Genomic DNA, 11,846 nt, shown 5'->3' with positions numbered 1-11,846 from the left:
CCTAAGATGATGTTTTACGCATCAGCTGATTTCTGAATAGAAATACCGAAAATTCTTATTGTGTGTTGACCAGCACGTTATCTTAGTAATTTTATTTGATTGAAATATCTATATTCAGTGAAAAATATTCTTGCATTCTTGTATGCAATGGCGCTCTTTGAGATAAAATGGTTACGTCGTTGGATACGCAGGCACACAAACCCAATACCAATGGATAGTGCAGAGCTCTGGAAGAGACGCTTAAGTATCGGTTATGCGCTACTCGCATGGAACGCTTTCGGTTTCGTTTGCTATATGGTGTTCACCGGTCGCAACGATTGGGCGAAATATTATGGTCATAAAAGCGAAGAGGAAGCAAAACTAACACCTGCACAACAATTTGCAACAAAACTGAACGTTGACAGGGGGAAAATCATACGTTTCTCAGGATTAAAACGCGTTGGCGAGGAGGAATTCGATAACAAAGCTGGAAAATCAGAATAAAATAAGTTGTATATCATAAATTTATTAAGCGAAGAATATGAAATTGTGCAGCAGCTGACTGCAATTCTTATGTCAAGTTTGTTTTTATTTTTATAAGCATGTGTAATAACTAGCTGTCAGCTTACGTTTTGGAACAGTGTTGATTCTTATTACGCTGCTTGTACATTACGATTAGAAATTGAGAGTAGTGGATTTTAACAACAATATACTCGTACAATATATTGCTGGTTTTAAAATAATAAAAATTTGTTAATAAAATTCCAAAAATATTAAAGATTTTTATTGTTCCGTTTCGAACTTTTAAAATTTAAACGAAGTACTAAGAATAATATGTGAGCAAATTCGTATTAGCACCATTGTGTTCCGAATCATATATGTATGTACCGCGGCTGACTGCAATGTTTGACAGTTCTTATTTATAAAACGGCGGCAAAATTAATTGATTGTAGCACACCGCCTTATGCGAGGGAGCAAAATATATATTTTCTGTGCATAAATCGGCATAACATCCTTGAAAGCAAAACTTTAAAAACGTTTTTAATAGTTTGTATATAGAAAGTGTTAATTTGGTAAAAAGCGAAGCAGCTTAAGAACAAATCTCTCAAAATTTATACGGTTTTCTCAGCAGGGAAACGTAAATTTGGAATTGGCAGCAGTCTTTCATTTGTCTCACTTTTACAATTTAACTAATATTATTTGAATAACAAAATTTCTAAAGCTAAATGTAAACATGAAGTGTGAATTGTGCGATTCGGAACGTTGCAATACCATTGAGTACGGAGAATTCCTTACAAAAAATGGAAAAGGTGTGCATACGAACTGTCTGGTAAGAATATAAATACATTCATATATATGGAAAGATGACTATAATTTAATTTTTATTATATCAAAATAGTATTTGTCTTCGGGCTTAAGGCAAGCTGGTCGCCAAAATGAGGGCTTTCTTGGATTCCTACTCAAGGATATTGCAGCAGAGCGAGCTCGCGTCTCTAAAATTGTGAGTGTATACTTTCAATAAAAATTTTACGTTTTCTAATTCCTGGCTGCTTCGTACAGCAATGTTACTATTGCGGAAAAATGAGAGCCAATATTGGTTGTTGCGAAAGTCGTTGTCACCGTAGCTTCCATATGATTTGTGGCATCGAATGTGGCGCTATGAACCAATTTCTACACACCTTCCGCTCCTTTTGTAACCGTCATGTACGGAAAGTGCAAGCTCGCCCAAAACCAGATGATAAATGCTGTATTTGCTATGAAAACATCTTCAATGAAAGCGAACGCTTTAGGGCTGTTAAAATGATTCGTGCACCATGCTGTCGGAATGGTTGGTTTCATAAAATTTGTTTGCAAAAATTTGCTAAAAGTGCTGGGTATTTCTTCAAATGCCCCCTCTGCAATGACTTGCAGAAATTTAGAGAGAGGATGTCTAGTTGGGGTATTTTCGTTCAAGACAAGTGAGTAAATAATTGAAATTCTTTTTTCTTATATAAAAACCTATATTTTCTTTTTAGAGATGCCGAATGGGAGATGGTACCCAATGCGTATGCCGAACTGCTTGAGAGGCCAGGTGTATGCGGCGCGAAGATTTGTAATAATGCGGACGGCCGCAGTCAATGCAATGACTTAAACCCATTCCTTTACTGTTCAACATGTGGGTCTGTTGCGCTACACCGGCGTTGTGTACCACAAGGTAGAAGCAAATTTGAATGTGACAACTGCAAGCAAGTCTTGAAGACTGATAGTGGGAGTGAAAGTATAAGTTCAAAACAACAGCATTCAGGTGAAGTGAATGGGCATACAACAGATGGGGTCGAAGATGAAAACTCCGATGTGGATGTTTGCGACGATACTGATAAAGAAATAAGCTGCAATAACCAAGAAGACTCTGATGATGAGGACATCGGACGACCCAATATTAAACAGAGAACCGCATTACAAATAACGAGTGAAGCCGAAGAATCAACTGTAGATGATGTTGAAGACCTGGTAATAATGGGAAGCAGTCGCAGAATGCCAGCAAATAAACGAGATATAATCGATCAAGACAGTGAAAGTGATAGCGATTTTTCGAGCTGCAAAGATAAGCAACTGAGCTATAGTGGTGATGAGGCTGACTGCAGTGAGAACGAAGGGCTGGTAGACAGTTTTGTGCAGCAACAAAAAACGCCAAACTCGCGTTATCATAAAACGGATATAGGGGGTAATTACAAAAACAAAAATCAATTATATGCAGCGTTAAAAAGAAATATATGTAACATAAATATAAACACATATATATATATATGATATATAGGTATAAATTTGTTTTTTTTTTTAGATACAAATATTATATCGAGTAGAAGAACCACACGACGCATCAAGATGAGGTCCAATAAAACAACACAAAGTGGAGAAGGAGTTAGCGCTCTGAATGTATCTTGTATTGGACAACGAACTCGTCGTAGGTCCACTGCAATGCGCTTAACTCCACTGAACGAGGAATTTACTACTGATGATGTCAGCTCGACAAGTTCATATCAATCTCTTAAATCCACTCAGGTATTTCAATACGACGATGAGCATAACTCTAATGACGAGACGGCGAGTATAAATGAGGAAAGAATACCCAGTATAGAATCTACAATATTAAGTACCACGAATTGTACGCAAAGTGACGGTGACGAAGAAAATCATAATGGCACAAATGTAGACCGTGGCGTGCTGGATTACTTCTATACACTTTTGCGCGAAGTAAAACAAAGCAAAAGCATGGATCATCTGAATACTGCGAGTGCGGACGATGAAGAAGTTGATATTGAAGTTAAGGGAATAGTTGATATGAATGTTAAAGAAAGACAAGGGAATAACAGAAGTGTTCGACACAAATTGGATAAAAAAGGTAATTAGAAAAAGATGACACTTCATTTATGTGCACATAATTTTTATTAATTGTAATTTCAGACACTCACAAACATTTCGAAAGTAACGAAGCAAATTCCTTAAACATAAGTTGCATAGCTAACCGCACGCGCCGCCGCTCTTGGCCCAATATGGAAAGCACACAAAATCAGCCACTATTTGTTGATCATGCAGAAGTCGCACCCGATAATACATTTACTATTATTTCTGGTAGTTCAAGCCAATCATCTCAAAGCCAAGAGGTATACGTTAGTGAAAAAAGCAAAGTGCGCGATGGGTTAAAAAGTAAATGCAAAGCAGATCGTACACGTCGCTTTTGCAGTAAAGTTAATACCATGGAAACCACTAACGAATTGGATGTTGATGGGGAGGAGCAAAACAAAAACGAAAACATAACGGATGTGTCTTGCATAGCGAAGCGCACTCGTAAATCTTTTTCGCTCAAACGCACATCTCATAATGGCATAGTCAGCGATAGCAGTGTAACGGATCACACAAACGATATAGCCAAAACTAGCAACTCTACTACTAGTTCGACTGAATCGTTTAAATCTTCTACATTTTTTGGTCGTACTTTTGAATACCGAAATGGGAGCGAGGCAAGCTGTAAAGAAACCGGTAAGAAATAAACTAAAATTTAATGAAATTGATTATTTTATACTCAATTATCTGTCATAGCAAAACGGCGGAAACGTTTAAATACAATTACTGATGAAGTTGCAGTAAAGCAAAGTGCCAAACTGGCACAGAAACGGAGAAGCACTTGTGATACACCCAAGGCATCAAAAATTCCTGCACTAAGTGATGCTGAAAGTGAGTCTGAAAATAAGAATATATTCGAACTGAGTTGTATAGCAAATAGAACGCGCCGAATGTCAGCCGACAGGAAAAATGGCAAACAAATTACTGGTGGAAGTAAAAATAAAGAAGCTGATAACGCACAAGCTGCTCACATAACCTCAAAGCTATTCAATGACTCGCCTCATCATTATAAATCGAATGATATTATCACCATTACATCACCATCGGCTAACTCATCAGCATCTATCGTTATATCATCGGGCTCCAAGCGTGGTCAACGCATACGCATGCGTCCACGTCGTTTTCTTTATAGTGACGACGATTGGGACAGTGTTAAATCAAATATTCTAGACTCGCCAATACCTAAAATGGTAAGCTATTCAAATATAATGGAAATGAATGATGCTTACATAATGCCAAAATATGTGCGTGTCAATGGAAAACTGAAAAGGGGTAAGTGGACAACAGTGAGGCTGTTATCAAAATGTAATCATTTTTTATTCAGTTCCAACAGAAACTCTTCCGCAGCAGCAAAAACTTGACGCTAAAACGCATTTCGCCCGAAGCTATAATCTACTTTTACATACCACAAATGATAATCACCACACCAGCACCAGCAGCACTTAGTCGCACAGACAACTGTTGTAGTCAACATGCATTTCTCAACAATTTCAACTTTAACGCCCTTGCCCTCACGTAGACCCATTGCTTGCAATATTGTGAATCCATCCCATATAATCATTGTTTACTTGGTAGTAGATTATTATTAGGTTTTAATTAAGTTTGCTTGTATGCCATCTATCAGAAGGTTAAAGGTCTGTTCGTTTGTTGTTTATGATTGAAATTTTGAATTTGAAAAATTTGAAATTTTTTTTTGGTTTGTTAACAAATAGCTGTGGATGAGCGCAAATGTCAATTTTTTGTTTAACAAAATGGTGCGTTGCTAGTCAACCTACGAACCAAGGCGCATTCATTAAAGGTGAACAAACAACAACAATGCTTTGTACGTTTGCTTGTCAGCGCAAAGTATTGGCAAAGTGGAAAACAAAGAATGCATTCGCCTAGTCTCATTCTGTGCTGACAGTCACATGGACACGGTGAAAAAAAACAAATCAGCTGATTTACCCAGACCACCCAAGAATGCTAGAATATACGATTGCGTCTTCCCCATGCGCCGCGTCGTAAGAGTCCACCATATATGTATGGTGAATGTTTATGCTGCTACAACAACAACAACCAAACACAAGAAATTATACGCGGCGTCTTCTGCATAAAAACGCAGAAAACTACATTTGGAGGCTTTATATTCATTTGTGCTTTAACAATTTAACACGCGACTCTTCGTTTGCATTAGTTTGTTTAGTTTTAATCTCACAAATTACAATATTACCAAGCCATTCACTGAATTTTCACAAACATGTAATTTCTCCCACTTTTGTTTGTTTTGTATTGCGAAGGGAGCTGACGTCAGACTAAGGTAACTGTTTTTAATGGCGCCACCTCCAGTACTCAATTCGCCTTGGATACCACCTTTAATAGATTCGCCTTGTTACGAACATATTTTTGTGAATGTTGTGTACGCCAGGAAGCGGAAGAAAGAGAGCGAATTATTTTTTTTAAATGTTTAATGTTTTGGGTTTTTAACCTGGAAATCAGCAAACATACAGAATTTACGTTTAAGTTTGGATTTAAGATTCATATATTTACTTTCTAATTGCATTTCAAAATCTTGGAACGAAAACTTACTCGATTTCGTTTATGAAAATCTTCAGAGCAAAGAAGTTGCGAGGTTTTACAATCTTTTCATGAATGATTGTGCCAAAATGCACTATTGTAAGCAAATCATTACTCAAATGTAGAAAGGAAAGGGAAAATGTTAGTTTTTAAATTACAAAGCTATTTTACAAATTAAAATTTTCTTTAAAATATTAATTAATTTTCTTTGTTTTTAATTTTTTTAATTAATTTTCTTTTTCAATAAATTTTTTTAAATTCCAGTTTTTTAATTAATTTTCTTTTTCTAATTAATTTTCCTTTTATAATAATTTTTTTTTTTAATTAATTTTCTGTTTTTTGTAATTTATTTTCTTTTTAAATTAATTTTCTTTCTTAACTATTTTTCTTCTTTTAATTTTTTTTTAATTAATTCACTTTTTTTAATTAATTTTTTTTTTTAATTAATTTTCTGTTTTTTGTAATTTATTTTCTTTTTAAATTAATTTTCTTTCTCAACTAATTTTCTTCTTTTAATTAGTTATTTTTTTTAATGAATTCCCTTTTTTTAATTAAATTTTTTTCGAATAATTTTCTTTTTTAAATTAATTTTTTTTAATTAATTTTCTTTTTTAAACTAATTTAATTTAATTTTATTAAATTTTTTTAAAATTAATTTTCTTATTTTTCTAATTTTTTTGTTTTTTATAATATTAATTTTCATTTTCATTCTTGATTTTTAAAGTCTACCAAAACAATTCTTATACAGCTTTGAAGTATTCAATTTCAATATGCAAATTCGTTTCTACATTTAATTATATTTAAAAAATATTTGTGAGATAAATCTGTTAAATATATATTTTTAATTTTTTGTAAATTATTCTTTATATACATATACATTTATGCAAATGCCAATAATATAATAAAAAAATATATTAATGCAGTTTTTGTTGTGGAAAATATTCAGATTGGAAAAGGAATTTGTTATTTTTGTTTATTTGATGCGAAGCCAACCATTTCGTAACAGGCGTAGATACCAAAACAAAAAAAATGCGTCATCCCGACAGTTGGTTCTACGTTACCGGAACGAGCCGGATTTATATCCGGCCAAGTACTGTCACTCCAGCAGCATTCCCCGTACATCTATGGGGAATGTTTATGCTGCTACAAGAATAACCTAAAAAATTCTAGTTGATTGCAAATATTCGTGCAAAAACGCAAAAAGATGAGTATTACAGGGATTTGCGCTTCCATGTGCCTTAAAAGGTGTGCAACTCTATACATCCCCTCTGGATATAAACTCATAGAGAGAAATGTACCGCCTAAGAAGGCCTTGAAAATAACATCAACAGAATCACATACCATGAAAGATGACCGAAAATAAGGTCCAAAACCGCAACAAGGGCCTCAAATCACTTGCCGGCACAAACTTGGGGGGAAATACAAGGAAATGTTGCTGGCGACATTTCAAGCAATTGACTGGCCGGTTTTGAATTATGCTGCGCCTGTCTGGTCGCCTGGCACTAGTGATTCATGGAATACGATTAGTGGAATACAGACACGTAAAAAAATACTGCAATCAGGACAGCCACGGGATGCTGCAACACCTACTCAATGAGGTATCAACGCTTCCCGTCAAGGAGCACAGTGAAATGTTCAGCAAACAGTTTCTGCTTGGATGCTACCGTAGGTTTCACAAAACAAATTGATAACTACTTGACCGGACAGTGTTTAGACAGACTATTAACGACATTCATCGCGAGACACTTACCACCTTCCTATATTCCAGACCTCTGAATACCGTCATCGGAGTCCAACCACCACCTCATTCCAATGGCAGCCGGTTCTACGTTATCAAGCGCTGCCGCCCCAGTAAACTAGCCCTGCCTAGTGAACAGTATATCACATCACCCTTTACGTCTCAGGAGCAATTCCTCGCAGCAACCTTGCTCCAAATACTTCTCATCAGGGCTGGTATTGAATCCAACCCTGGGCCAGAGGTATTCTATTGCTGCGTATGCCATAAACGGCTCCACCCGAACTCCAGTGCAATAAGTGCAACGGGTGGAGCCACCTTAAGGCAGGCCTTAAGACACATTGGGAGTGGTCCACACGGTATGTGGCCACGTGTTGCTCCCGCCAGTAGGCGTCTGATGCCTTAACGGCTACTACTCCCCCTGATAGGCGGGCACCACCAACCGTCACCACAACCCATACCTCCACGGTAAAGAGCCTATCGGAGGAACACAACTCCCCCAACTTAGCCCATCCCCTTCCACCACACAGTGCAGTATCGTCTCATTGATGAAGACATCGACCGCAGGGACAGCACCTAAGAATGTCACGATGCCGAGCTCGAAATGTATAATGTTTGCATACCCCCCGTCACCTGCTGCCCGGCAGGATATCACCCTTATATAGGTGCGCTCATCAGAGGTGAAAACCGATTGGTTGTAGGTGACTTCAATGCGCATCACGATCTTTGGCCTTCAAGCCTGCCAAACGATCGTAGAGGACAGCTATTGGCAGATCAGAGAGGGGATTCGACATTCAGCACTGTGGACGACGACGCCCCCACCAGGGTAGTGGCCAATTGCAGCAGCTCGCCTGGCATAACAATAGCTAGCGGCGGTCTGATAAATAGCATAACGTGGCGACCTATGCTATCGCTTGCATCAGACCACTTGCCCATTATCGTCTCGATTGAGAGACCTGCCGACGTCGTTTCCGCGAATCACCGATTCTGTTTTAATTTTAAAAAAGCTAATTGGGCCGGCTTCACGGAATTCACTGAAGACACCTTCACCGCTCTTCCCATTCCCACCGATGTGCGCGCAGGCGAATGCGCATTCCGTAAGGTGCTCACTGCTGCTGCGGCTCGCTTCATCCATGCTGGAAGGCTCAAGAACATTCGTCCTAATTTCCCAGCCGAAGCAGCCAGCTTAGCAAACGAGCGTGACCACCTACGCCAGGTCGATCCCGGGGATCCCCGCATAAGGGATCTCAATTTGGAGATCCCGCAACTGGTAGATCAACATAAGCGGACTAAATGGGTTGAGCATCTGAAGACCATCAACAAATCAAAATCTTGAAAAGCCATTGGCCCTGACGGACTGAACACGCTGATGTTGAAGCACCTGGGACCACTGGGAGTAGGATTTCTCACAAGGGTCTTGAATCTGTCCTTGGCCACTCTCATCATCCCTGACATGTGGGAAGCAGGGAGAGTCGTCCCACTACTGAAACCTGGGAAACCCGCCAACCTAGGGGAATCTTATCGTCTGATAACCCTCCTTTCCCCAGTAGTGAAGACACTCCTACTCCTACTCTTCACGAAACACCTGGTCCCATCCCCTCATCAGCACCTATTGCAGACGAAGAGCTTCAGCTATCCCGTAAGACGCGCGTAACTCTGCAGGTTAAATTCTATCTATCTAGAATCGACCCCGACTTACCCAACATATGTCCAGCATGTGTAGGCACACTGCACGACACTAACCTCCTTTTCACATGCCCTTTAAAACCCACTCATCCAACACCCCTTTCCCTATGGACTCAACCGGTCGAAACTGCATGTTTTCGGATCTACCCTTAGATGAGTTAGACGAAGACGACCGGTAACTACATCGCACTGACAGGGTTTAGTATTGCTGCTACAGCAGCAACAACCAAAAAACACTCAAAACAATTACCCTGGAACAAAAAAACAAAAAGATGACGGATATCGAATTTGTTGGGATACAGAGCGTGAAAACATTCAAAGAATATCTCTTGTCAACAAGTGATATTAGTTGTTGTTGTAGCACTATTATAGTTCTAAGTTAGCAATTATTAGCTCTCTCACTTCATAAGTCTGTCGTCATGCTTGCCCTATGGGCAAAATCGAAATTTTTTTTCTTCACTCATCTTATGGTAAATCATTTCAAGAATGTTGTGTCAAAATTGGATCGGAGCAGAACTCTCAAAGTTATAGCCTTTGTAGGCACTCTACCTCGAATGCGGAGCATCGATAATTTTTCAGAGTCATTTTTTCAAACGCGTTTTTCCCGAAACGACTTCTTAAAAGTCGGTGCCAATCACAACTCCGAAACTATTCATTTGATTCTTTTCAAATTTGGCACACGTTTTCTAAATCAAAAATACCTCCCCTCCTCCTTTTATTAAAGTATCTTAAGCCATATTTCTGTAAAAATTTCAAAAAAAAGTGTTTTTTTTTTAGCGCTAAACCCTACCACCCCCTTAAAATAAAACAACGAGTATTCAAATTGATGGAGCAATCTTATTTTAGTGTAGACCCATTCAAGAAATTTATTTCTTAAATATAATCCATTTCAAATGTTGGCCGCAACTGCGCCGTTATTCGGTCATCCGTAAACACCAATTTTCAATGACTCTCTGGAGGACTTCGGTCTTTATCGCTTGAATAACTAACAATGCCTCAATCGAAGTTGGTTTATGCACAAAGCATTTAGACTTTACATGACCCCACAAATAAAAGTCCAAAGGTGCGGAATCACGCCATCTTGGCGGCCATTCGGCTGGTCTGAGACGAGAGATAAATTGCTCAACGAAACGACGATGCAGTAAATCCATTGTTTCACGGGCTGTATGGCAAATAGCGCCGTCTTTTTGGAACCAAATGCTGTGAATATCACGGGCTTCAATTTTCGGTATCAAAAAGTCGTTTATTGTGGCGCAACAGCGTTCGTCATTCACTGTTACATTAGGGACAGCTTCTTCTTTGAAAAAATATGGGCCGATGCTACCGCTAGCCCATAGGCCGCACCAAAGCGCGCGAAGTAATACAGGCCATAGGTGTGTCGACCGGAACGCAAATTCATATTTTACAAATAAGTTGGCGATGAAAAAATTGTCGGCCGGATGGGTGCCGCAATTGCTCACGGTGGACAAAAAGCGCATGCGGCTGTTAGCTTCGAAGCAATGTTGGGAGCAATTTAAGCGAGATCCGAAGGAATTTTTGCGTTGAGTTGTCACTGTTGATGAAACCTGGATTCCCCATTATACACTAGAAACTAAGCAACAATCAAAACAACGGATTTCTCTCGGTGAATCTGCTCCAAAGAACGCGAAGACAGTCTCATCGGCCGGAGAAGTCATGGCGACGATATTTTGGGATGCGAACGTTATCCTCATGGATTTTTTAGAAAAAGGAAGAACAATCACTGGGCAATACTACAGTGAGTTATGGGACCGCTTTTACAAAATAATAAATAAATAAAATCTAAACATTCCAATTAGAAAACAATAACATCAATTTATATGACAACATGAAAAACAAATAATAAAAAAAAACAATAATTTACAAAAGTATTCTTAATGAAAAAATTATGATTATCAATAATTTGTTTTTTGTTAGTTAATTGCTTTATTCTACAAAAACAAAAAAAAAGAACATAGCATGTTTCGACTTGACTTTAGGAATATTTCAAAAAAAAAAACTTAATAATTGTAAAAGTTATCGCTATTTGTGTGGAGCTCGTTTCTCCAGAAGTCCCTTGTGGTGATCATCATAAGTCCTTGTAGATTCATTTAAAATCATTTGGACATGAAAAATTATTTCATTAATAGATAATCTTGTGCCTGACCGAAGCTTTTTTTTCAAAATCAACAATATGGCGAGCTCAGGAAATATTTTTCAGATTTTCGAGAAAAAAACCGATAATTAATTGTTAAAAAAAATCGAAAATTTTGAAAAAAAATCTTTCAATCAGGCACGAGTTTTTATGTTTTTCAAAAACAGTATAAATCTTAATCAAATCTACCAAGCGTTTTTAAGTTACAGTGATCACCAGTTCAAAAAACAAAGTTTAAAAAAAAACGCTGTTAAATTTAAAAATCCAATTTTTTGAAAATTCTGACTACCCCTAACCCCTTAATGTTTGCATTAACTTTAGTTTCGATTTTTTTCATCAAACTAAGCTTAGTAAAAA

The 11,846-nt window shown here is 37.8% G+C and overlaps 2 protein-coding genes across 3 annotated transcripts; both read left to right on the top strand.

Moving 5' to 3' along the window:
• Positions 1–553, top strand: LOC129236826 (uncharacterized). The gene has a single exon (XM_054871074.1). The coding sequence runs from the start codon at positions 148–150 to the stop codon at positions 481–483; it is 336 nt and encodes a 111-aa protein (XP_054727049.1). The 5' UTR covers positions 1–147; the 3' UTR covers positions 484–553.
• A 337-nt stretch (positions 554–890) lies between these two features.
• LOC129236821 (dentin sialophosphoprotein-like) lies at positions 891–6,047 on the top strand. Of its 2 annotated transcripts, XR_008581718.1 has the most exons (9): positions 891–1,309; positions 1,379–1,480; positions 1,540–1,937; positions 1,995–2,683; positions 2,801–3,361; positions 3,424–3,999; positions 4,060–4,635; positions 4,688–4,997; positions 5,076–6,047. XR_008581718.1 is itself a non-coding variant. In XM_054871066.1 (8 exons), the coding sequence occupies exons 1-8, from the start codon at positions 1,214–1,216 to the stop codon at positions 4,807–4,809; spliced, it is 3,120 nt and encodes a 1,039-aa protein (XP_054727041.1). In that variant the 5' UTR covers positions 891–1,213; the 3' UTR covers positions 4,810–6,047. The 2 variants fall into 2 exon arrangements, 1 of the variants encoding a protein (XP_054727041.1); XM_054871066.1 differs by having other exon boundaries at positions 4,688–6,047.
• The last annotated feature ends 5,799 nt before the right edge of the window (positions 6,048–11,846 follow it).

This window comes from Anastrepha obliqua, chromosome 2 (genome assembly GCF_027943255.1).
Source record: "Anastrepha obliqua isolate idAnaObli1 chromosome 2, idAnaObli1_1.0, whole genome shotgun sequence".
In the NCBI taxonomy this organism is placed as follows: Eukaryota; Metazoa; Arthropoda; class Insecta; order Diptera; family Tephritidae; genus Anastrepha; species Anastrepha obliqua.
This window is presented reverse-complemented; position numbering and strand designations above follow the sequence as displayed.